Source organism: Labrus bergylta, chromosome 11 (genome assembly GCF_963930695.1).
Source record: "Labrus bergylta chromosome 11, fLabBer1.1, whole genome shotgun sequence".
Taxonomy (NCBI): domain Eukaryota; kingdom Metazoa; phylum Chordata; class Actinopteri; order Labriformes; family Labridae; genus Labrus; species Labrus bergylta.
In genome coordinates, this window is record NC_089205.1 from 19,997,080 (window position 1) to 20,023,609 (window position 26,530).

General features: G+C 39.2%; 5 protein-coding genes across 7 annotated transcripts in view; 1 reads left to right on the forward strand and 4 right to left on the reverse strand.

Annotated features, from left to right (window-relative positions):
- Positions 1-585, reverse strand: part of LOC110005070 (uncharacterized) — a 50,108-nt gene extending 49,523 nt beyond the window's left edge. For 2 of the 3 annotated variants that reach the window (XM_065960229.1, XM_065960228.1), the window contains exon 1: positions 210-585. In XM_065960229.1, the coding sequence (XP_065816301.1) occupies positions 210-481 (272 nt within the window). In that variant the 5' untranslated portion in view covers positions 482-585. The remainder of the gene's footprint in view (positions 1-209) is intronic. The other variant, XM_065960230.1, reaches the window with a different exon arrangement.
- Positions 586-2,288: 1,703 nt separating this feature from the next.
- On the reverse strand, positions 2,289-6,359 carry LOC109985792 (extracellular calcium-sensing receptor-like). Its single transcript, XM_065960532.1, has 9 exons — positions 6,342-6,359; positions 5,806-6,186; positions 5,583-5,669; positions 5,049-5,318; positions 4,484-4,690; positions 4,109-4,378; positions 3,658-3,885; positions 3,447-3,570; positions 2,289-3,352 (listed from the first exon to the last, which is right to left on the reverse strand). The coding sequence occupies exons 1-9, from the start codon at positions 6,357-6,359 to the stop codon at positions 2,433-2,435; spliced, it is 2,505 nt and encodes an 834-aa protein (XP_065816604.1). The 3' UTR covers positions 2,289-2,432.
- A 1,627-nt stretch (positions 6,360-7,986) lies between these two features.
- LOC109985750 (extracellular calcium-sensing receptor-like) lies at positions 7,987-12,644 on the reverse strand. Its single transcript, XM_020636151.2, has 9 exons — positions 12,414-12,644; positions 12,021-12,315; positions 11,746-11,832; positions 11,365-11,634; positions 10,846-11,052; positions 10,491-10,763; positions 9,503-9,730; positions 9,282-9,405; positions 7,987-8,923 (listed from the first exon to the last, which is right to left on the reverse strand). The coding sequence occupies exons 1-9, from the start codon at positions 12,521-12,523 to the stop codon at positions 8,004-8,006; spliced, it is 2,514 nt and encodes an 837-aa protein (XP_020491807.1). The 5' UTR covers positions 12,524-12,644; the 3' UTR covers positions 7,987-8,003.
- Positions 12,645-14,170: 1,526 nt separating this feature from the next.
- Positions 14,171-19,330, forward strand: LOC109985749 (extracellular calcium-sensing receptor-like). The gene is made up of 8 exons (XM_020636150.2): positions 14,171-14,426; positions 14,793-15,087; positions 15,176-15,465; positions 15,734-16,029; positions 16,891-17,096; positions 17,236-17,457; positions 18,056-18,179; positions 18,259-19,330. Exons 1-8 carry the CDS (start codon positions 14,320-14,322, stop codon positions 19,161-19,163), a joined length of 2,445 nt encoding a protein of 814 aa, XP_020491806.2. The 5' UTR covers positions 14,171-14,319; the 3' UTR covers positions 19,164-19,330.
- Positions 19,331-20,446: 1,116 nt separating this feature from the next.
- On the reverse strand, positions 20,447-24,273 carry LOC109985769 (extracellular calcium-sensing receptor-like). The gene is made up of 9 exons (XM_020636167.2): positions 24,149-24,273; positions 23,574-23,868; positions 23,334-23,420; positions 22,894-23,163; positions 22,563-22,769; positions 22,208-22,483; positions 21,644-21,871; positions 21,431-21,554; positions 20,447-21,360 (listed from the first exon to the last, which is right to left on the reverse strand). Exons 1-9 carry the CDS (start codon positions 24,256-24,258, stop codon positions 20,447-20,449), a joined length of 2,511 nt encoding a protein of 836 aa, XP_020491823.2. The 5' UTR covers positions 24,259-24,273.
- Positions 24,274-26,530: the final 2,257 nt, after the last annotated feature.

Consider the following 26,530-nt stretch of genomic DNA (forward strand, 5'->3'; position numbering starts at 1 on the left):
AAATAAATTAATAATAATAACCAGAGTATTCAAAGTAAATATTGCAAAAACTAGCTGGATATTTATCAAAAAGCACTATGATGATAACATATTACAATTTCAATGTTATACTTTAAACACGTTTTACAGCACTGTCCTTATACTGATACAATAATCAAACAACACAATTAACACAGATGCTTTCCGTCTGCTATGTTTGTGAAACCTACCCTTTGCAGATGGGCCATTGTGGCTCTGAGGTGTAAGTCCACTCAGGGAAAACAGAGGAATAGTGAACCTCAAATAGCCCACCAAGAACCACATCTCCAGGCATGTGCAATTCATTAAGTTGAAACTTTCTCTGTAATTTACAAGATAAAGAAAAAGAGTTAGATACAGAGTGGAAGGAGAAGAGGGACAAATAAACCAAGATAAAATAATGTGTGTTAAGAAAAGCTCCCATATCTGCCCTCCTCCTTTTACAACTGGTTCCCATCTTCATACAGAGTTATCTTTATATGCAGGGCATTTAATCCCAATGCACACTATCCTTTATTGTTCAATTCTTTATAACACCAGTCATCTGGGTGTTGGATATGGGGGCAGGACATTAAAACACATAACAAATTGTGTGCTGTGGTAAACAGGTAGAATTGAGGAGGGCCTAAAACCACCTGGCAAACAACTAAAACACACCCCCCATCTCAGTCAACTCAGCCACAAATAATGAATTATGCTAATGTATGTTTAACTCTTAGCCTTGATAAAACAAAACAGATGAGTTACAAAATGAATTCTTCATTGCACATTTTTTTAATACAAATTAATAATAATAATAATTAAGACTTTTATTTATAGCGCTTTTATAAATAAGATGTTTCTGAGATGGAAAAAGGCTGTTTTGGTGATGTGTTTGATGTGTTGGTCTAAGGACAGGGTTTGATCAAAGATGACACCGAGGTTACAGATGTGGGGGGAAGGGAGCACTGTGGATCCACCGTTGGAAAGGGATAAGTTGTTGGTGGATTTGGTGATGCATTTGGTGCAGATGATGATGACTTCTGATTTGGTCGCAGTTGAGTTTGAGAAAGTTGGTTTGAAGACAGGATTTTATTTCTATGATGCAGTCAGTGAGGATTGAGTGAGTGAGTGACAGGAGTTATGGATTTGGCAAAGCGGTCAAACTGAAGTCCATGGCGGTGGATTATGTGACCCAGGGGGAGCATGTACATGATGAAGAGCAGGGGTCCAAGAACTGAACCTTGGGGAAGATCTTGGGAGAGAGGAGCAGTGGGAGATTTGCATTGGTTTATGCTGATGAACTGATATCTGTCAGAGAGCTATGACTTGAGCCAGGAGAGAGCAGTGCTGGTGATGTTAAAAGTGGTTTCAAAGCAGGAGAGAATTATGGAATGGTTGATGGTGTTGAATGTTGCGCTTTGGTCAAGTAGGATGAGGATGTTGAGGTTTGAGGATGATTCATAAAGGTTATAGGCAGAGAGCTGAATTTTGAGTTGAGAAGCGACAGCATCTTCCAGTAGTTTTGAAAGAAATGGGAGGTTGAAGATGGGTTTGTAGTTGTTTGGGATGTCGGGATCAAGTCCAGGTTTTTTCAAAATGGCTGTGACAGCAAGTTTTTGGGATAGTGGGACGGTGCCAGTGGAAAAGGATGAGTTTACTGTTGAGATAATGAGTGGGGATAGGCTGGGAAGGCAGGCCTTGACAAGGGGACAGAGTCCAGAAGGCAGGTGGAAGTTTTCAATCCCACCATGAGGTCTGAAAGCTCTGTAGGGGAGACAGGGGACAACTGAGACAGGGCCTTAGAGGTTAAGGGGGGGAAGCTGAAAGGAGGGGCCAGGTTGTTGTAGATGGTCTATTTTGCTGTTTGGAAGAATGACAGGAAGGAGGTGTATTTGTTGCTGTGAAGGAATAGGAACAGTCCAGATGGTTGAGGAGTTTGTTCATTGTGGAGAATAATGCTTTGGGTCTTCTGGAGCCAGACTGTATGAGTTGAGAGTAGTAGATGGATCAGGTGTGGAAGAGGGCATCTTTGTGTTGTTGGAGGTGGTCTTTGTAGGCTTGGGGGTGTATGGTGGGTGCTGTTTTGTTGTGTAGTCTATCCAATTAAAGTGAACCAAGAAGCAGAGTGGGTGAGTAACATTATTACTGTAACTAAGTCTTGTTTGTTTTCAGGCTGTCTGGAAATTTTCAGGAAATTTTCAAGAGTGCATGAGTGAAAAATGTAAAAATGTAAGCTTTCTACAAGGAACTCGTGATGATCTTTCTTTCATGCATATATTTACAAGTCATAGATCTGAATAACACACAAATATGCTTTATTTCTGATTAGACAAAGGACACAGTTGTAAGCAGCAAAACTGACTTCAGGGAGATTTCTACTGAACAAATGCAACATACAAACTGGTTAAGACCACATGAAAGTTTAACAGTTGCTACTTTGACAAATTGGTGGTTCCTCTCCCGATTATTGCTTTTTTTGTGTTCCTCCCTGGTCTCAGCAGGATTATGTAACATTTGGGTCCAAACAGTGCCACCAACAGGCCAAAACTGGAGGCTAGAATGGCAAATATTTCCACTGCATCTGCATATTTGCCTGGTGAGTTGACATAAGCAGGGACAAAGGCCACCCACACAGCACAGAAAATAAGCATACTGAAAGTGATGAGTTTGGCCTCATTGAAGTTGTCAGGAAGATTCCTTGCCAGAAATGCAAGCAGGAAGCTGATGATTGCCAGAAAGCCAATGTAACCCAATAAGACAACAAAGCCAATGGTGGACCCAACAACACATTCATACACTATCTTGTCATTGTAGTATTTGGTGTTCTTATGTGGAGATGGTGAGGAGATGACAATCCAGACAGTGCAAATTACTGCCTGAATAGAAGTAAGAACCAGGACTGTCCCTCTCTGTTGCATGGCACCAAACCACTTGAGAACAGCTCCACCTCCTGGCTTAGAGGCCTTGAACACGACAAGAACCACCATAGTTTTCACCAGAATACATGAGACACAAAGCACAAAGACAATCCCAAATCCTGCATGTCTCAACTTGCACGTCCATAATCTGGGGCGGCCGATAAATAGGAGTGAACAGAGGAAACATAGTTTAAGTGACACTAGGAGGAGGAAACTCAGTTCTGCATTGTTGGCTCGTACCATGGGTGTGCTGCGATGATGGATGAAGATTACCAGGACGACAGAACAGAGAAATGTGCCCAGCAATGAGGCAGTTGTCAAGCAGATACCCAACGGCTCATGAAAAGAGAGAAACTCGGTCTTCTTAGGCACACAGATGTCATGCTTTGGGCTGGACCAGAAGTCCTCTGGACAACTGGTGCACTCCATGGAGTCTGAAAAAAGGTGAAGTTAGTGAAGTTTATTGTTTTGTAAAAAGAACAATTTTCTAAAAGAAAATAAAGAAATATATTAAGCATGAAAACCCACCAGTTGTATTGCTGATTTTCCCCTCAGAACAAGGGACACAGTCAAAACAGCATTCAGGCTCCCCTTTCTTTCTGGCCATGCGGGTTCCTGGAGGACAGCTCTCACTACATACTGACTGAGGTGGCTGTTGTGAAAAAATACATTTGTGAATATATATTACCAAATCTGACTTATATTTGCAGTCAATGTTATCTGTATAATCAGAAATTACCTTTTTTGTAATAAAGTTCCAGAAGATTTTGTCTTCATCAATTTTAAGAACATCACCTTTAAAATCAGACCACTTAACATCACCCACATTTTGAACTTTAATTTTTCCTTCAGGGAGCCACAGCCAGTTGATGACATCATAAATTGGTAGGGCATCTCCATTCTCATCAAATGAAACTTGATCACCAAATGATGTGGTGAAGTTGACCTTTTGTAAATAATGAACAAGCTACAAATGAAAAACAGAAACAAAGGGAGTATTGAGGACTCAAACTAAACAAAGGTTTATCCCACTATTCAGTGATGTACAACTTGTCATTTATTTTTATCCTTTTATTCTATCTCTATATTTCTATACAAAATAAATAATTAAAACAAAACACAAAATATAGTAACTAATGATTGAGCATCTATCAATGAAAACAAAGGTAGAGTTTAAAGTGATATCACACCTGCCATGGCTCCAAAGTTTGCAAATTGGCACAGCTGTGCCCACTGAAAGGCCCTCTCCCTGGCTCACACTTCATCACATCATCAAGGGCATACGCTAGAGAATACACAGCTTTGTAAATATTGTACTCAGGCCTGAGGTTTGAAACATCTAAAAAATCGCTCTCAACATTTTGTATGTCTTCCTTTCCATTGCAGAGTGTTTCCCCAGCTTTCAGCCAACCCGGTGAAGCAAATTTACACCGAAATGTGGATTCCCAAAACTGCCTCACCTGAAATGCAATATATCATAAAATTAATTTGTATTAACAGATATACGCAAATAAAAGTCAATCAATAATTATTCATTTTAAAACAAATTGTTAGTGAACTCCCACCATGCTTGTTCCAGAGCTGTCATTGTTTACTTTGTCAGGATGTATTTGTATTAAAAACTCCTTCAGTCCTGGTATTTCCCCTCGACGGATGGCAATGCCGAGCGTGCCCTTCAGGTACGGCATGAGTTCGGTTGTTTGAAGCACAGTGGATGTTGTCCAGGCTTCACTTGCTATCCACTGTAGGCCTGTCACATTCTGCCTAAGCACCTGTGTGTAGCATTATTTAGAGTTTAGAGACATTAGCACAGATATTAAAAGAGTCTATTGAAATGTAAAGGAGCAGTCACTTATCAAACATGTCATATCATATCTTACTTTTTATGGGTATTGGTTGTTTTTTTGCTTTCTAAAAGTGCACGAAGTTGTGAAATTCACAACTGGCTTCCATAGTTTTTTTGTAACTTTCCTTTCTTGATACATTTACTCTAATTATTCAAGTTTGTTATAATTATTTCATCTGCATTGGATTAGTCCTCATAATTGCACAACAATTTTAATTAAATTGTTAATCATTTTATTTTTCTTACCCATAGTACTTTACATAGTAAAGTATATTTATTCTAACCTCTGCCATAAGATGTAGCATGTGAAACTCGTGTGCAAAAACCATAACCACACGGGCTTTGGATGTCTTCATCACATCAACAATCCTAGTAAGTTTAGTTGGGTCACTGTCCTGGGGCAAAACTTCTAAGTAGGCGAGACATCCTCCACTGGATTGAGTCAGATCAGATTGGAAGGATCGAGCAACATGGAGACCATAGTCATCATCACTGACTAGCAGGCCGACCCAAGTCCAGCTGAAGTGTTGCAGAATCTGTATCATTGCACTCACCTAATAAAACATATTGGTTTAAAAGGATCAGTGCACAGATCAGTAAACTCATTTTAATGACATCCACAAAAAATGGAAATTGTGGTAGTACACACAAATAATTAATTTTACCTATCCCACACATTAAAATCAGATGTGAAAATTAATATACAGCAAAAACTGTCTTGGGTCATTGGTGATTTTTGTGTCATGTTCGTTTCTACAATCTTTTTGTGAATGAAACTGACAAATATTGCAATTCTCATTGCGATAAAAAGGATTCACCTGGAAAGCATCACTTGGGATTGTTCTAAAGAAGGATGGGAACCGTTGCCGATGACTAAGGCAGGAACAAGTGGAAAAATAACTCACCTATAAAGGAACATACAGTTTTTGACACCCATTTAAGATAATCATATATTAAGAATACCATACTTTAAAAAATGCAATGATTTTAGACATCAAATAAACATACTTAAAAAAAAAAAACAATGATAGAAAAACTTACAATAGGCATTTTGAATAAACCCAGCACATTGGAAGTGGCAATGGAAAATGTAGAGGCAGAATCACCAACTATCCCCATGACTGGAGGGGTCCCTAAGCAGTTCTCCTCAAACACATAGTGCTCTTCTCTGCCACTGGCAAGTGATAATGCACCACCGAATCCAATGATAAGTGCAACACAGTTGTCATACAGACTGTATCCTAGAGTCACATTAGGTAACAGATCGGAGCTCCTGTTGATCTCATCAATAGCAAAGGCCATCGTCATTGCATGCCTGAACCCTAGAGTGTCAATCCTAACACACACAGTATAAAGATTAAAACCAAAACAAATAATAATAATAATAACCAGAGTATTCAAAGTAAATATTACAAGAACTAGCTGGATATTTATCAAAAAGCACTATGATGATAACATATTTCAATTTCAATGTTATACTTCAAACACGTTTTACAGCACTGTCCTTATATTGATACAATAATCAAACAACACAATTAACACAGATGCTTTCCGTCTGCTATGTTAATGAAACCTACCCTTTGCAGATGGGCCATTGTGGCTCTGAGGTGTAAGTCCACTCAGGGAAAACAGAGGAATAGTGCACCTCAAACAGCCCACCAAGAACCACATCTCCAGGCATGTGCAATTCATTAAGTTTAAATTTTCTCTGTAATTTACAAGATAAAGAAAAAGAATTAGATACAGAGTGGAAGGAGAAGAGGGACAAATAAACCAAGATAAAATAATATGTGTTAAGAAAAGCTCCCATATCTGCCCTCCTCCTTTTACAACTGGTTCCCTTCTTCATCTAGAGTTATATTTATATGCAGAGCATTTAATCCCAATGCACACTATCCTTTATTGTTCAATTCTTCATAACACCAGCCATCTGGGTGTTGGATATGGGGGCAGGACATTAAAACACACAACAAATTGTGTGCTGTTGCAATTGGGTGTTGTTAAGGATGGCCTAAAACCACCTGGCAAACCACTAAAACATGCTCACCTGTCAGTCAACTCAGCCACAAATAATGAATTATGCTAATGTATGTTCAACTCTTAGCCTTAGTCAAATAAAATCAATTTATTACAGAAGAATTCATCACACAGCAAATTTTTTTAATACAAATAAAGAAGTGAGTTTTTGACCAAAAAACTGCTTTTTTAACCAGGCTGCAAACATGTTTTTATTCTCCCGTTAAAAAAATGGGCATATCAAGATGGAGATGTAATGCAGATTCTTTGGTTTTTGGAGCCTGCCTCAAGTGGACACTCAGGGAACTGTAGATTTTTCAACACCAAAGGTTGCCACTTGTTTTTTTCTTTAGCTTGCGAAACTGCCTGGAAAGTAATAGATATAGATGGTAATAGATGATGTCAAAGAAAAAAATTCTATTGGAAAAGCGCATTCTTTTTTTTTAAACAGCCAAAACAAATAGATTAACTTCAAGTAAATCACTTTTTTCTAAACTAAGTTCAGGGAATGCTTCAATTTCCATTGTTGACCAGGGTCTAAGCTTCCTTATTTCAGATGCAGGTTTAGCTTTTTTATAGAGATGGTGCAAAGCTAGCTTGTTGTAGCTGTCCTGTAGGACTAAAGTTGTAGTGAGAGTCAATTTGGACAAAGGTGGTCTTATATAATAGTATCTTTACCCAGAATTTTATATTATTGCATGTCTCCTGCTGGCTAGCTAGGCTAGCGATAATGCTAGTGTTAGTAAGATAGTTGGAGCTTTAAATCCTGTCAACAAAAAATGATACCAAAGCTTTAAGCATGAATGGTCCCTAAAATTGATGGTTCTTGCTGTCTTGAAATTTTGAGTGCAGGGTGAGTGAAAAGGGCTTAAATGTAAGCTTTCCACAAGAAGCATATTGTTTAACATCAAGCTGAGAAACCAACTAATTTCCTTACCATTTTGGTGAGTCTAAAAGTACAAGGCCTTAATTGTTGTATTAGCTGTGTATTTGTTATATGTTGTGAATATTTATGTTTAATGTAGGACTTATTTAAGGCTGGTGGTTACTGTTTCAACTGATTTGAGATAAACAGGTCATAGATCTGAATAAAACAAGAGTATGCTTTATTTCTAATTAGACAAAGTAGACAGTTGAAAGCAGCAAAACTGACTTCAGGGAGATTTCTACTGAACAAATGCAACATACAAACTGGTTCAGACCACATGAAAGTTTAACAGTTGCTACTTTGACAAATTGGTGGTTCCTCTCCCCATGATTGCTTTCTTTGTGTTCCACTCTGGCCTCAGCAGGATTATGTAACATTTGGGTCCAAACAGTGCCACCAACAGGCCAAAACTGGAGGCCAGGATGGCAAATATTTCCACTGCATCTGCATATTTGCCTGGTGAGTTGACATAAGCAGGGACAAAGGCCACCCACACAGCACAGAAAATAAGCATACTGAAAGTGATGAGTTTGGCCTCATTGAAGTTGTCAGGAAGATTCCTTGCCAGAAATGCAAGCAGGAAGCTGATGATTGCCAGAAAGCCAATGTAACCCAATAAGACAACAAAGCCAATGGTGGACCCAACAACACATTCATACACTATCTTGTCATTGTAGTATTTGGTGTTTTTATGTGGAGATGGTGAGGAGATGACAATCCAGACGGTGCAAATTACTGCCTGAATAGAAGTAAGAACCAGGACTGTCCCTCTCTGTTGCATGGCACCAAACCACTTGAGAACAGCTCCTCCTCCTGGCTTAGAGGCCTTGAACACAGCAAGAACCACCATAGTTTTCACCAGAATACATGAGACACAAAGCACAAAGATTATACCAAATGTTGCATGTCTCAACTTGCATGTCCATAGTCTGGGGTGGCCGATAAACAGGAGTGAACACAGGAAACATAGTTTAAGTGACACTAGGAGGAGGAAACTCAGTTCTGTATTGTTGGCTCGTACCATGGGTGTGCTGCGATGATAGATGAAGATTCCAAGGACAACAGCACAGAGAAATGTGCCCAGCAATGAGGCAGTTGTCAAGCAGATACCCAACGGCTCATGATAAGAGAGAAACTCGGTCTTCTTAGGCACACAGATGTCATGTTTTGGGCTCGACCAGAAGTCCTCTGGACAACTGGTGCACTCCATGGAGTCTAAGGAAAAAAGGTTTTATTTGTTTGTGTTTTTGTTTCTTTCAAATTTTAACCGTGAGTTCCAAATTTGACTTTTAATTGTTTGTGGTTTTAGTCTTTACTAAATTCTGTCAATGTTCGTCAGCAATGACACACATTTACGCTATCCAAGTAGTTTCCTTTGCAATTTTAAAGAAATTGTCAACCTATCAACCTAGTTTGGTTGGATGGCCCACTCATACCAGGAAATGTACTTTGATTCTGCAAAGGTCCGCTTCTGATTTTTGTTTAAATCACCTTGGCACCAACAATTTGAAGACTCATGAAAACAAAACAAAAATTCACAATTTGACAAAGAGAATGATATAAAAATACTGACCTGTTCCATTGCTATACTTTCCTTCAGAACAAGGGACACAGTCAAAACAGCAAATGGGCTGCCCCTTTTTCCTGGTCATGCGGGTACCTGGTTGACAGCTCTTACTGCACACTGACTGTGGTGGCTATAGATATTGTAAGTGTTATCATGGGAACTCATTGGTGGTTCTATTATTAGGTGTCATACAATAGGAAAGGAAATAAAAAATAAATTTAAAAAACCTGTTTGGAGTCAAAGTTCCAGAAGATTTGGTCTTCATGAAGCGTGAGCTTTTCTCCTTTGAAGGCCGACTTTATAACAACACCAACAGTCTGCAGCTTTGTTGTTCCATCAGGGAGCCACAACCAGTTCATTATGTCATAGATCGGCAAGGCATTACCATTCTCATCAAATGACACTTGATCACCAAATGGTGTGGTGAAGTTGACCTTTTCCAAGTAATACATGAGCTAAAAAAGGATACAATGCAGAAAACACTGTGACATTTATAAATTTCATAGTTCTTGAGTTGCCATGTGCGTTCACATCTTTTATCAGATTGATTCTCTGAATTAGGTCCTGTGCCTATAGCACTTCCAGGCCTAATGTACTGTTTTCATTTGGTGTATTGTTACAGTAAGAAAGGAATTAATATTTTTGATTTTCACTTTTAACCTTTCTTCATTTTATTTATTTTCAAAAACATTAATTTCATGTGCTTTTTAGCGACTGGAAGGCATTATGTTAGCTTCACAATACTTGGCTGCACGTTGATTATATTTTTTACATTGTTGGACACAGTTTCCAAATCACAAGTCATTAAACTCTGTTTACTTGTTTAGTGATGTCTCCCGTCTGTGTTTCTGTCTGTGTTTCTGTCTATTTGATGACTTTCCTTCTGTCCTCCCGTTTACCCCTGTCTGTCTGTCTGTCTGTCTGTCTCTCTGTCTGTCTGTCTGTCTGTCTGTCTGTCTGTCTGTCTGTCTGTCTGTCTGTCTGTCTGTCATTTTGCCTGTCTCTTTGTCTATCAATTTCTAAAAAAACAACCACAAAAAATGGTCTGGATCTGCTCTTTTTGTAAAGTGTCAAGACATTTTTATTATGATATGTTGCTTTATTATTAAAAAGGGAATTGGTCGATTGATCTATTGTCCCAAAACGTATTTTGGTACACCTCAACAGAAACAACATTGTAAGATAAAGTGTAAATTGATAATATTGATATCACACCTGCCATGCTTCAAGTCTCTGCAGAGCAGCACAGCTGGGCCTACTGAAAGGCCCTGTCCCAGGCACACAACGCAGCATGTCATCAAGGGCATAAGCCAGAGAATACACTGCTTTATATATATTGTACTCTGGCCTGAGGTTTGAAACGTCCAAAAATTCAGTCTTAGCTTTCTGTAAGTCTTCATTTCCAGTGCATAGTGCTCCCCCAGCTTCAACCCAACCTGGAGGTGGAGAAAATCTACACTGGAAAGTGTATTCCCAAAATTGCCTTACCTGAAACAAAATTAAAACATATTAAAATGAATTACATTTTATTATAGTGATCATTGATCTGATTGAAATTCTACAATCTTACCATACTATTTTCATCCCAATTAATGTCATTAAATTCAGGACGTATTTGTGAGAGGAATTCCCTTAGCCCTGGTATATCTCCTCGTCGAATGGCAATCCCCAGTGTGCCTCCCAGATACGGCATGAGACGGGGTGTCTGGAGCACAGCAGCTGATGCCCAAGCTTCACTTGCCAGCCACTGCAGGCCTTTCACCTTTTGCTTTAGCACCTGTTAATGGCATTTTGTGAAAAATTTATATTTTTTCAGACAAAAATTTAGTAAATATGGTATTCTTAAAGGACTTCATTACGAAACAATATAAATAAAAAAAATTGATAATAAACCTCATGTATGTATTATTCAGTTAAGGAGCTGATCAATCAAATCTTAACTTAAGTTACTGAACAATATTTTTGTTTTCCAATTAAGTTTGAAGTAGTTTCTTTTAGCAGTCCTTTGAATTTATATTAAGATAGATAGATAGATAGATAGATAGATAGATAGATAGATAGATAGATAGATAGATAGATAGATAGATACCTCTTCCATTAGTTGAATCATGTGGATTTGATGGGCAAACACAATGACCACACGAGCTGTGGATTTCTTCATCACTTCCACAATCCTCTTCAGTTCTGTTGGCTTGTCGCCCCATGGCAAAATCTCTGAGTAGGCCAGACAACCTCCACCAGACTGAGCTAAGTCTGACTGAAAGGCTCGAGCAACATGGAGTCCATAGTCATCATCACTGACAAGCAGGCCTGCCCAGGTCCAGCCAAATCGTTTGAGGATCTGTATCATAGCTTGCACCTTAATGAATACAAAGGTGGAAATTAGTGTACAGGTTGGAATAAAGTTTAAAGCTGTAAACTTTCTATAGAAACAGGTTTTGGTGTTTTTTTCTGTATAAAAGAGTTTTACCTGGAAAGCATCACTTGGTATTGTTCTGAAGAAGGATGGAAACCGTTTCCGATCACTCAAGCAGGAACATGTAGCAAAATAACTCACCTATAAAGGAACATACATACAGTAGGCACAGGTTTCACCTTTGATGCAAGTCAGTGGAAACATTCATTAAAGTTTTTTTCATAGAATCTAAGGTGGAAATTCAGTGGTTATGTCCCTTTAAATCGTTTTACAGCTTTGAAATCCTAAACAGATCTAAAGCACAGCCAAAATGAAGGAAGGCAACTTACCATGGGCAATTTGAATAAACCGATCACATCAGAAGTGGCAATAGAAAATGTAGAGAAGGAATCACCCACAATCCCCAGGACTGGAGGGGTCCCCAAACAGTTTTCCTGAATCATGAACTGTTCTTCTCTACCGCTGACCAAAGACAAGGCAGCACTGAACCCAACTACAAGTGTGGCACAGTTATCATACAGACTGTACCCCAGAGTCAAATTTGGAAGCAGGTTGGAGTTTTTGTTGATCTCATCAATAGCAAAGGCCATGGTCATGGCATGCCTGAACCCTGAAGGGTCAAAACTACATAAAAGCACATAAAATGTCACAGTTGAAAAGTTAAATTTAATATAATATCAGTTCATAAGTTTACTGTCTGGAACCATGAGTGTGAGACTTACCCTTGGCAGCTGGGCTGACTCGGCTCCGAGGTAAATGTCAGTTCAGGGAAGACAGAGGTGTAGTGGACTTCAAACAGCCCACCTAAAATCACATCACCCGGCTTGTGCATCCCATTGAGATCAAATTGTCTCCTTAATTCACAAGATGAGTAAGATTCTGAAAAGCAAAAGAAGAAACAACAGTGCAAAAGCGAGATCAGGTAGACATACAAGTACAAATAATTGTGTAAAAATGCCCCCATAACTGCCCTCCTCCCATACACCTGTTTCTAGCCTTCACACACAAGTGCGTAAACTTTATATGCAGTGATATGTCATCTCTTTTGGTTTTTTTCATCATAGTATCACACCCATCAGGGCATGGGCTGTCATGTTAGGGCAGGGGAAACACATGTCAGATCAGTTCTATATAGATGCACAATGTCATGCTTTCATCATTTATGTTTTCCATATTCTGCTCATCACTTTTAATGTTTTGTTTGGCAAAGTCAATGTGAAGTTCATAATAAGTCACTGTTGCTTTTAAAATAATTTTTGTCCAAAGGAAAGTCAATTCACTCTAGAAGTGTGACAGTGGACGTGACAAATAAACAAGATCAAAGAAATACAGCATAACATATGCAATTATGCTAACACTATGAGTCTTTGTGTGAAATATAAGAAATTGCTGAAAATATCATTGAAGTCAAGATGTTTTTCTTCTTGCTGGAAACATAGTGAAGTGGCATCTGTACTAAGTGCCTTGTTTAACACTGGAGTGTTTTCTCAGAAAAATAGAACTCTACTGCCTAGAACGACTTCACAAACTTGTTGCTGCAGCTTTAACCTCAACCATCGGTTGATTTGGTGACAGCTTTGCGTGTTACCTCTTCTTTACAAGAATTATAAATGTTCCCCTCGACAGAGTGGTCAGGTCTAAACATTGATCCTCTATGCTCAGACTTGGACTATGATGATATATCCACTAGGTGGGGGTAGAGGGAGTCTCCAGAAAGTCAATGTACACATAATTCATACAAAGCAGGCTACCTCACTAGATTTTTATTGTTTGGTTGCTCAGTTTATACCTTACCAATGTGCATACACATTTTATTTTGAATCACTTGGAGTCTATGCTAAGCATGCATTAATGCATAAACTGGCACAGTTAAGTATACAACAAATAGAATGTAATGCACTGCACAAGATGTGATTAAGAGAACAAATCAAAGGAGTCTTACAAAACAAAAGGAATTTTCACCAACTTCTTAAATTACCAGAAAATTAGAATATCGGCCATTAAAGAACATCTTTGATGTAGCTTTTAAAGATTATTTACTTCAGAGGTTTGGTTAACTCACTTTAACATCCATCAAAGTCATCTCAGTATACAGTACTTCTTCAAATTTTGATAGACTATACTTTTTATTCAATGGTTTCTACCTAGCTCAGTGTAATAACTTTATACCACAGATGAGATATTACAGCATATAAGAAACCCTTGATGCACTTGCGAGGTTTAACTGTAATAAAAATATATTTAGTATCTAGAGTAGTAGCAAGATAACAAGAGGAGAAAAGCAACAGGGGCACTTTAAGAAGATTACATTATACATTCAGCCAAAGTGCATTTTCTTTGTGATGTCAGATGACGTAAAGTAAAAGGAGGTAAGCCTTTGTTTTAAAATCTATATAAATCAGTGGAAACACATGATAAGCGTGCCCACATACAGACACCTGAGATATGGAGGTCCCAACTCTCTTTATTGGCCTGATCATGTATCTGGGTTTGACTAGACTGAATTCAGCTCTAGTCTCTATTAGTTCTGAGAAAGATCTGAAAGAAAGGGCTGCTCCTGAGGTCAGCACCGGGGCCACATCTGTGAAATGTCAGCTTCAGGGTGTCACTCGTCCTCCTGCCTTCTCAATGGATGGTGACTACATTATTGGGGGTGTTTTCTCCATTCATTACTACATGCACACAGTGAAGCATAACTACACCAGCCTGCCAGAGCCACTGAGGTGCACAGGGAGGTTAGTGAGAGGGAGAAGATTTTTGTGAGGAGGAATATGTTGTGGATTTTCAACATGTGCTTAAATCTGTGCCTAATGAATATTTTTATGTGTCATAAAATGTTTGCTTTTTCTGCACATTGACTAAAAAACATAGCTTGTTTTTACTTGATTCAAACATGCTTAAATAAGTTGGATTTAGTTGACTGGTCTGTATATTCAAATGACTGTGTTGTTGAATTTTGATTAACAGATTGTAACGATGGTTTATTATCCCCAACTATGAATAGCAATTATCCTTAAATGTATGTTTCTACTATAATTGTAAATATTCCTGGATAATGTATAGGCCTACATTTCTACAGTGACACTAGTGTCTGTGTACAGTTTGGACTCCCGTGAACTGCGCTTCTCGCGCGCAATGGTCTTCGCCATCGAGGAGATAAACAACAGCACGGAGCTACTGCCGGGCATCAAGCTCGGTTACCAGATCCATGACTCGTGCGCTTCAGTGCCTGTGGCAGTGCACGTGGCATTCCAGCTGGCAAACGGTCTTGACCAAGTGTTTAATACCAGCGAAAAATGCTCGCAATCCGGTATGGCAATGGCTATTATTGGAGAGTCTGGGTCCACGCCTTCCATCAGCATGTCGCGCGTAATCAGCTCCTTTGCCATTCCGCAAGTACATATTTAAAATTTCAATGTTTTTGATTTAAGACAAATCTATTTTAATGTCCACTCAGTTAAATAAGAACACTGTTTTGGGGTAGGTGAGCCACTTTGCCACGTGCGAATGCCTGTCCGATAAGCTGCAGTACCCAAATTTCTTCAGAACCATCCCCAGTGACCAGTTCCAGGCTGACGCGCTGGCCAAGATGGTCAAACACTTCGGGTGGACTTGGATTGGAGCTGTCCGGTCTGATTCAGACTATGGCAACAATGGCATGGCGTCTTTCCTGGACGCAGCGCGGAAGGAGGGCATCTGTGTGGAGTATTCTGAGTCTTTCTACCGGACCAACCCACGAAGCAAGATCCAGAGAGTGGCTGACGTTATCCGCAGGTGTCTCTGTCACAACTGCCCCCCACCCCCCTCAAAAATAACAACTGTAGCCAAATATAAGATGAAAAAAAATAGGCAATTTATCATTTTCTTATCATGTTTATCCAACACATATTCGTTATGTTGTGAAAATACTCGGTAATAACAATACTGTACATTAAACAGACCCCATAAACTCAAGGATCACATTATTTCTGTGAAATATCTCAAAACATTTTAAATAGATGTTTATAGATGTAAAAAATAATTCACTACTTTCTTTCTCCAGGTCAACAGCTGTTGTTGTTGTGGCATTTGTTGCCTCTGGAGACCTGAGGATCCTGCTGGAAGAGCTGTCTCTCAAGCCTTCTCCCCCTCGCCAGTGGATAGGCAGTGAGTCCTGGGTAACAGACCCGGACATGCTGAGGTTCAGCTTCTGTGCCGGAGCCATTGGATTCGGAATTCAGCAATCTGTCATCCCAGGCTTCAGAGACTTCTTGTTGGATCTCTCTCCCACTGAAGTTGCTGCCTCTCCCATGCTTACTGAGTTCTGGGAAGATACATTCAACTGCAAACTGGGAAAAAGTGAGAAAGTTTCGCTGACTTACCATCACATTAGTGACACAGTTTTGTTCCTGCAATTTATCTTTTCATTTTTTTGGTTGTCTCAGTTGAGCTTCTACAGTAAAACATGTAACAATAACAGTTTATGGAAATGAGGGAATTCCTACCAATGTCATTACACTTCATAGAAGACATCATAATAATTCTATTGCAATGAAAAATTAAGGCCTGAAATGCTTGGTTTTACTAAAAATAAAAAGGTGGCAATACCGCAGGCAAAATTTTATTTTAATATTTGAAGAAAGATGAGAATCAGCTTTTTTTAGACCAGGTATGGAATTGACTTTGATACACTGTGCTCTCTATGTATGTGTTTGTTTGTATGTGATAAAGAACTCAATTAAAGAAACTTAAAAAGTAAATTATGCTTGTTGCATTAGCAGCTGTTTATTTACCTGGACCTTTTTTTCTGCTTGTAATATCTTGAAATAAGATGTTTATCTGGACTTTTCAGGTGAGTATTGCTTATAACATCTGCAAGTTACCCTTGCCAATTTCTAAAGTATTATAAGTGTTAAAACAGGTCAAGACAGGTTGGCATTAAATGAAAATTTCAACATATTTGATGTCTTTTAAAATGTTCTTAATTTTTGGAGAGAGAACAGTCATTTAAATTAAATGACAAGGGAAGCATGACTACATCACAGTGCTTTGAAATGTGTCACAAATTAAGAATGTTTGTACATCAATTTTGCTTTATGGGTAACAGAGTGTGGGAGAAAGTAAAAATAATAATAATAAATAAAATGATATGTATTCCATATGAATATATATGTCATGGCTAAAAATCATCTCACTCTTTTTCCGTGTGATTTTTTTTAGCTACATCTGAAGGTGAGAGTGTGTGTGCTGGGACTGAAGACATACACACCCTTCAGAGCCCGTACACTGACACCTCTCAGCTCCGAGTCACTAACATGGTATACAAGGCTGCCTATGCCATAGCTCATGCTATTCATGACACAGTGTGTCGGAACACAAATACTACAGCTCAGTGTGACAAATTCAGCAGAATAGAGTCACAAGAGGTCAGTCAAAACAAATAAGTAAAGCCCGAATATGCTTTTTTTCCCCCTGCTGTTACATACATTCACAGTAAGGTAAATCTTTTAATTCACTTTATTTTTTTTCCCTCCATCACTGTCTTACTGGACTTCATTCTCACAGGTTCTTAATCAGCTGAAGAAAGTAGATTTCATTCAAAATGGTTACCATGTGTCATTTGATGTCAATGGGGATCCTGTGGCCATATATGAGCTGGTTAACTGGCAGAGAAGTCAAAGTGGCAGCATTGAGTTAGTGACGGTAGGACACTACAATGCATCATTGCCGGTGGGCAAGGAGTTCCACATCAACAAGGACCTCACCTGGGTGGAGGGTGGCACACAAGTAAGCAAGAGCCCAAAATAATTAAACTGACACTTCTATTCAACTAGGGGGATCTGAAAGGGTTTTCCGTTTCTTGTGGCCTTAATGGCTGTGAAGAGGTCTACTACTGTACTTGTATCTGTGTAAGAGATATGGAATTAACTCCCAGTCCTCTTTTTGTGCTGTCAAACGTTTGGATAATATTATGCTTAAGCAGTCTGCGAAAGAGAAAAACTTTGGGCAAATTATAATAGCTTTCAGAATGAAATTCTGCTTTCCAAGAATGTGTCGACATGCTGAACTGCAACAAAGCAAGAGTAATAATAGAGATAATTTGGACTCTAAATATATACATTTTTTAAGATTACCATTTGACTTTTATAGCTGAGGCTACTGAAGCCCATTTTTTCTGTCTAATTGTCTTCAAAGAAATAGTGTAGATTTTGTTCCCCAACATTTACACTGAATGTATTTCCTCACAGCCATTATGAAAAAGATTGTGCCCATAATGCATATCTATAGATGTTTAGTATTTTAAGCCAGACGTAAAAAAAACGTGATCAATTCTTATAAAAGCTGTCCATAAAACCTGAATATGTGTGTATGTCCGTATACCTAGGTGCCTGTGTCTATGTGCACTGACAGCTGTCCACCAGGAACTCGTAAAGTGCTGCAGAAAGGAAAGCCCATCTGCTGTTATGATTGTATACCATGTCCTGAGGGAGAGATAAGCAATGCTACAGGTGCGTTTTTTTTTCTGATACATATCTGCAACTTCAATATATATGACCTCTAAAAGCCCTTTCTGATCTATTCTTTCAGATTCCTCTGATTGTTTACCCTGTCCGAGGGAGTTCTGGCCTAATTCAGAGAGAAACACTTGTTTCCCCAAGCCTGTAGAGTTTCTTTCCTTCAACGAGGTCCTAGGAATTGTCCTGGCTGCATTCTCAGTCGGTGGAGCCTGTCTTGCCATCACAATAGCAGCTGTATTCCTTCGTCATAGAAAAACTCCAATTGTCAGGGCCAACAACTCTGAGCTGAGCTTCTTGCTGCTCTTTTCCCTGACTTTGTGTTTCTTGTGTTCATTAGCGTTTATCGGAGTGCCCTCTGAGTGGTCCTGCATGCTGAGACACACAGCGTTCGGCATCACCTTTGTCCTCTGCATCTCTTGTGTTCTTGGGAAAACGATAGTTGTGTTAATGGCCTTCAGAGCTACACTCCCAGGTAGTAATGTGATGAAATGGTTTGGGCCTCCACAGCAAAGAATGACCGTTGTGTTTTTCACTTTTATTCAAGTATTAATATGCACTATTTGGTTGATTCTTAGTCCCCCTTTCCCAATGAAAAACCTTAACATATACAAGGAGAGAGTCATCCTGGAGTGTGCACTAGGCTCAGCTATCGGATTTTGGGCTGTGCTTGGCTACATAGGTCTATTAGCCATCTTTTGCTTTGTGTTAGCTGTCCTAGCCCGTAAACTACCTGATAATTTTAATGAAGCCAAGCTCATCACCTTTAGCATGCTCATATTCTGTGCAGTCTGGATCACGTTTATCCCAGCTTATGTCAGCTCTCCTGGAAAGTTTACTGTGGCTGTGGAGATATTTGCCATTCTTGCCTCCAGTTTTGGACTCATACTTTGCATATTTGCTCCAAAGTGTTTCATCATATTGTTCAAGCCAGAGAAGAACACTAAGAAACATTTAATGAACAAATATCAATCCTAAGACATCTGAAGTTACAATAAATAGGATGGCAACTTTCAGTAGAGACTTTATAAAGCATCCGTGCAAATTCAGGTGTCTTCTTTAAGTTGATTAAAAGTCATCTTATTTATTCTTTTTTGAATTTCAACTGTGTTGTTTTATCAAACAAGTCATTTCACAAGATGCTGATAATATAGAATAAGTAAATAAATAAAGTTGAAAATTATACAATATGCTGCCTTACTGAGTGTTTTTTTTAATTTCCATAAAATAATTGTTGTTTGAACTGTATCAATGTTTAAAAAAAGAGTCTACATGATGATTTATGGAGATGACATGACTATTCCTTTTCAAAAGTTGCCTCACTTATTACACTGTATAATCAAACATCAAAGCATTTTATGTTTTGCGAACACTTCTTTTGCCACAAAGACATTTTGTAATATGGAAAGATTGAAGGTGTGACTTTGCATTTTGGGAAAAAGATACAATTCATCATACTGACATACTAGGTCTTAACTAACAATCCATGGTATGTAATAGAATAGGACACAAATAGATGCATATCACAATTTGACCAACTGTAATTTGTTATAGACTGAGGTACTGACACCACAATGTGACCATGTATTCTACTGTGGAGAAGCCTAAGTGTCTCCTATGAACATTTTCTATCAGCATCTTTGATATTGCGGTGATAATATTAAAACATCAGAAGGCATGAAAGATAATGTAGCAGCATATTAATTTAATCATATTACATCGTTACAGTTCATAATTATAATGCATTAAAAACACTGGATGTCCATCCTTGGGATCTATTACTGCAGTTACATAAAAAGATGAATGTTGAGGGTGATTTTGACATGGCTATTTTTAACAGTGGGGACTTACAAGGGTAATGGAGAAACCCTGAGGAGTGTGATGAGATCTGACCTTATGTGTTGTTTTGTAACTAGATTTCTGTGAAAATTATGGATTTTACAGTAGAACATGTTCAGCAGGGGATTCATGTGGCACCATGATTCATTTTGGGGTTATTTCCTCTAAACTGCAGTGCTGTATGATCAGATAATGTACTGAAGAGCAGAAAAAGTTGGCTTGTGTACTGAAGAGCAGGAAAAGTTGGCTTGGAAGAAATTAATACAGGCCTAATTTCTTCATATACTGCCAACACAAACTGGACTCAGTTAAGTGTTTGCATCTAAAAATATCTAAGACGGACTACTGCCATGCCAAGAAAAAATGACCCTTTATTTATAGTTGGGTGTGTTTTTGAACAGAATCTTTGTCTCCACAGTGTTTTATGACTTTGTAGCACCTCTCCCCATGATTGCTTTCTTTGTGTTCCTCTCTGGTCTCAGTAGGATTATGTAACATTTGGGTCCAAACAGTGCGACCAACAGACCAAAACTGGAGGAAAGAATGGCAAATACCTCTACTGCATCTGCATATTTCCCTGGTGAGTTGACATATGCAGGGACAAAGGCCACCCACACAGCACAGAAAATAAGCAAACTGAAAGTGATGAGTTTGGCCTCATTGAAGTTGTCAGGAAGATTCCTTGCCAGAAATGCTAGCAGGAAGCTGAGGATTGCCAGCAAGCCAATATAGCCAAGTAATACTGCAAACCCAACTGTAGACCCCACTACACACTCATAAACTATTTTGTCATTGTGATAAAAAATGTTTTTATGAGGTGTTGGCGGGGAAGTCACAAGCCAAGCAGTGCAAATTGCTGCTTGAACAGATGTTAGAACCAGGACTGTCCCTCTCTGTTGCATGGCACCAAACCACTTGAGAACAGCGCCACCTCCTGGCTTGGAGGCCTTGAACACGGCAAGAACCACCATAGTTTTCACCAGAATACATGAGACACAAAGCACAAAGATTATGCCAAACCCTGCATGTCTCAATTTGCACGTCCATAGTCTGGGGCGGCCGATAAACAGCAGTGAACACAGGAAACATAGTTTAAGTGACACTAGGAGGAGGAAACTCAGTTCGGAATTGTTGGCTCGAACCATGGGTGTGCTGCGATGATGGATGAAGATTCCCAGGACGACAGAACAGAGAAATGTGCCCAGCAACGATGTGGTTGTCAAGCAGATACCCAAAGGCTCATGATAAGAGAGAAACTCAGTTTTCTTAGGAACACAGTGGTCATGCCGGTCGTTTGACCAATAGTCCTCTGGACAACTGATGCATTCCATAGAGTCTAGGGAAACAAGTGAGTTATTGCCATTCATATTCAACATGTCTCAAAAATATTGAACATAAACACCAACCAGTCTCATTGCTAATTTTTCCCTCAGAACAAGGAACACAGTCGAAACAGCACTCAGGCTCCCCTTTCTTTCTGGCCATGCGAGTACCTGGAGCACAGCTCTCACTGCATACTGAGCGAGGTGGCTGTGTTGGGAAAAAGTGTCTTTAATTCTAGAAGACTGCTATAATGACTTTCATTAGGCTTAAAAGGGAAAGGTTTCGAAATAAATTACCTCTTTGGGTTCGAAGTTCCAGAATATTTTGTTTTCATCAATTGTGAGTTCTTCTCCTTTGGAGTGTGACCTCTTAACCTCTCCCACACCATGAACTTTAGTTCTGCCATCAGGGAGCCACTGCCAGTTCATGATATCATAGATTGGCAAGACATCACCATTTTCATTAAATGAAACAATATCACCAAATGATGTGGTGAAGTTGACCTTCTGTAAATAATGAACAAGCTACATATGGGAAAAGACAAAGAAACTTGTTTCTGCATCCCCTATTAAAATACATATTAAATAATAAAGAAAAGAAAGAAATAAAGTTTTAAAATTCTATATGTATTTCTTAGTGTACAACAAACAATTTAAAGCGTAAACATTATTAGCAAGTTACTGCATCACTATTAAAACATTACAACTTTTCTATTTGAATGGAAGTTGTAAAAGTGTTTTTATGCCTGACATTATTCTTTACTATGTTTTATTTAAGAACTTTCTGTGATTTCAAACTCCAAATTTTGTAGTAAATGATGTTGTAATGCAGGTTTTATGAATACTAAACTTGTATAGCACCTGCCAAGGCTCCATTCTTTGTAAACTGGCACAGCTGTGACCACTAAAAGGCCCTGTTCCTGGCACACAGCGCAGCATATCATCCAGGGCATACGCCAAAGCATACACAGCCTTGTACACATTGTAGTCTGGCCTGAGCTCTGACGTATCCAATAACTCTGTCCCTGCACTCTCTAGATCTTCCTGCCCAGTGCATAATTCTCCCTCCGCTTCAATCCAACCTGCCAGAGTGGGTCCAATTGTGCACTGAAATGTGTACTCCCAAAACTGCTTCACCTGGGGAAGAAAATAAAAAATTTTGAAAATGAGAAGAAATTTGAAATTTGAGTGCCGAGATGAAGACAAGGGTCATTACTATGCTATTTCCATAGCTGTTGTTGTAGTTTTGGTCAGGACGTATTTGTAGGAGGAATTCCCTGAGCCCTGGTATTTCTCCTCGACGGATGGCGATTCCCAGTGTGCCACCCAAGTAAGGCATGAGATGCGGGGTCTGGAGCACAGTGGATGCTGTCCAGGCTTCACTTGCCATCCACTGCCGGCCGGTCACATTTTGCCTCACAACCTTAAAATTTCACCATAGTGAAAATGATAATTCACATTGACATGCAACTGAGTATTATGCAAGTAAATGAGCATTTAGATTTTAGTTTAATCATATCATCAAGCAAATATGTAATACTTCTTACCTCTTCCATAAGATGAATCATGTGAATCTCATGTGCAAAAACAATGACCACACGGGCTGTGGATGTTTTAATCAAATTCACAATCCTTCTATGTTCCATGGGGTCGTTGCCCCAGGGCAGAATCTCTGTGTAGGCCAGACAACCTTGACCAGACTGTGCCAAGTCTGACTGGAAGGAGCGGGCAGCATGAAGTCCATAGTCATCATCACTGACCAGAAGGCCTACCCAAGTCCAGCTGAAGTGGTTTAGAATCTGGATCATAGCACGCACCTGATTATAGTGATAGAATAATGGAATTCATATATATAGTTCAATGTTTGGCATAAAAACAAATAATAGATGCCTCATCAAATCCACATAAATTCTCTAAATAAACATAAAGCCCTTATGCAATGCAAGTAAATATGTACCAAAGTCTGTGCTTTGCTGCTTCAATGTACCTGGAAAGTATCACTTGGAATTGTTCTAAAGAAGGATGGAAAACGTTTTCGATCACTCAGGCAGGGACATGTGGCATAGTAACTCACCTGCGGAAGAAAAGTGAACGCACAAGCAGGTTTTCATTTTCATTCAGGCTGGTAAACCATTCAAGACACTAAATCTGCAATATTTATTAAAATAGAGCACATGAAAATATCCTCAGTTGGCACGTTGAAAAAGAGAGAATATATCAAACTTACAATGGGCAATTGGAATAAACCTATCACATCAGACGTGGCAATAGTAAAAGTTGAATATGAATCACCAACAATCCCCAAGACTGGATTGGACCCCACACAGGTCTCATCCAAAAGAATCTGCTCCTCTTGACCACTGGCCAGTGACAGAGAAGCACGTAATGCTATTCCAAGTGTGGCACAGCTGTCATAAAGATTGTATCCCAGAGTAACATTAGGTAGCAGGTTGGGGTTTTTGTTGATCTCATTTATAGCAAATGCCATGGTTTGAGCATGCCTGAATCCTTGAATATCAAAGCTAACACACAGAATGACACCATCAACAGAAAGCAAATTATACATATCCCTCATCATCATCATCTGTGCATGAGAACCTGGTAAAACATACACCAAACAGGCAGGCATTTGTTACTTTCAACCATCTGTAAAAATGAGTGAATGCATTTTAACACACTTTTAATTCATACTTTAAACATGTCATGTACTGAGCAGTTCCTTTAACATCGCACCTCTCTTAAATACCTAGGTTAAGGAAGAATAAATGACACAATTCAATGGTGTGAATGTGTGCAACTCACCCTTGGCACCTCGGCTGATTAGGCTCAGAGGTGAAGGAAAGCTCAGGAAATACGGATGAGTAGTGGACCTTAAACAGTCCACCAAGAACAACATCGCCCTCCATGTGCATACCATTGAAATTAAATGTTTTCCGTAATTTACAAAGTGGGGAAAAAGAGTGCATCACAGGTAGAAAGAAAGAAGAAGAGAACATCAAAACCAATGGGAGTATGTTAGCAAATGCACCCATAGCTTGTCTCCTCCTTCGACCAGTTTTCTATCCATTTGCACATCACTTTATTTTATACATGGAACTATGTCATCCCCTTTCCTTTAACGTCACCATTTGTTTAATTTGTCAAACCAACCAGTTTTGCAGGATGTTGTAGAGGGAGGACCAATGTCAAATTTTGTTTATATATAATATATTTTTATTTATTAAAATATACTGTATGTATAGAAGATTGCTTCTGTATCTTTAATAAATTCTAAATGGATTTGATCGTTATAGCTTAAGATATCAGTATCCAATTGTTATGTGCTTTCCTGGTAGCAAGTGGTCAAGCACATGATGTTTTTACGAGTGTCATTGGGAAAAAGTATAAAGTTTTGTGATGGGATAATCTCATGTATTTTAAGTGACGACAGTCATCTTAAATAACTGAGACCAAATATCAGCAATGTTCAGCAAGACCAATCAATAAGCGTAAAACGTAGCACAAACTAACCTTGAAGTCCAGTAGGTGGGAGCAGTATACCAAGGCATTCCGCACTGACTCTAATTTCAGAAAGACTGGCAAGTAAATACTTACATTAGTATGTTTTTTTTTTAAATACTAGCAAAATACTGAGTATTTTTGCTAATACAAATCTAATTCATCAGGGTGTTAGGTGTTTCATTTAAACTCCTAAAATTATAAAATGACTGTGATTCTGACAAAATCTTTGAATTGTCTCTTTGGTTATCCGGTTTATAGTCCCTGGCACCTGGTAGATTTAGATTAAGCATTGGGTTTAAGAGTTTTGTTTAGCAACCGACTTATCAAACCAATGTGATTAAAGGAAAGATACACGATACCATCCTTGATTGGTCGACTGTCTGATCAGCTTCAAATGAGCAAGGGCCCAACATTCTTACGTCTTTTTAAAATTTGTTTAATGTTTTTTCTTTTGCACAACCATACTTATAAGCCCTCTATTTCAACCCTGCTCAGAACAAGCTATTTCTGTGTCTATGGCGTTAAATGCAAGTGAGCTGTGTCTGACCACGCCCCTCTAGATTTGTTTGGGTGGCTTGGGCTCTCTTGCACCATGCCCTGTTGTTTACAGTGAGAAGGCTAATTCAAAGGGTAAACAACAAGCTGTGGGAGTGTCATCTACCTGGGGGAGGGGTTACTTCCCTTTTTGATGTCACAAATGGGAAAATCTCACAACAATCTGTTTGAGCACACATTTTCAGAAAATTGGAGTAGTCAAAAGACAGAGAGGGTGTACTTTTCTTGTAACAAGGGGGTTTGTAGATAGACTAGGGACACATATTACTGTTCAAAAAACATTGTAAAGTGTATTTGTACAATATTTGATCTTTAACCATGGAACTAGAAACTGGCTACAGATTGAAAAGTATATGAAAACAGTTAAAGTGAATGATACAACTGAGCTGCCTGGAACTTTTTTGAAGTAAAATGAGTCATTAAAAGGCACAGATTTGTTGTTTATTTCCATCACTCACTAGACACTACGGTGGATCAACTAAGGTGACAAAATGGCATGCGATTATTTGTATTAAATTATTCTAATAATAATAATAAGAACTTAGATTTATATAGCGCCTTTCATGAAACCCAAGGACGCTTTACAAAGTGTGTGTGTGTGTGTGTGTGGGGGGGTAATTGGAGGTAACAAGAGACACACAAATGAAGGAGAAAGGAAGTGGGTGATCAGCTGGGGGGAGTGTTAGATGAGGCTGAATGCTTTGGTGAACAGGTGGTGTTTGAGGAGGTTTTTAAAGATGACCAGGGATGCAGCAGTGTGGATTTCGGTGGGGAGAGAGTTCCAGAGGGTGGGGGCTGAGGCACTGAAGGCTCTGTCACCAAAAGATCGCAGTTTGGTGTGGGGGATGGGGAGCAGGCCTGTGACTGAGAACCGCAGCTGTCGGGACGGGGTGTAGGGATGGAGGAGGTCGGTGAAGTACGGTGGTGCTAGACCATGGAGAGATTTGTAGGTGAGTAGGAGGAGTTTATATTGAATGCGGGACTTGATCGGGAGCCAGTGGAGGTTAATGAGGGTGGGGGTGATGTACTGCCAGGGCTTGGTGCGTGTAAGGACCCTGGCAGCGGAGTTTTGGATATATTGGAGTCTGTTCAGGGCAGTGTTTGGTAGCCCGAACAGAACTCCATTGC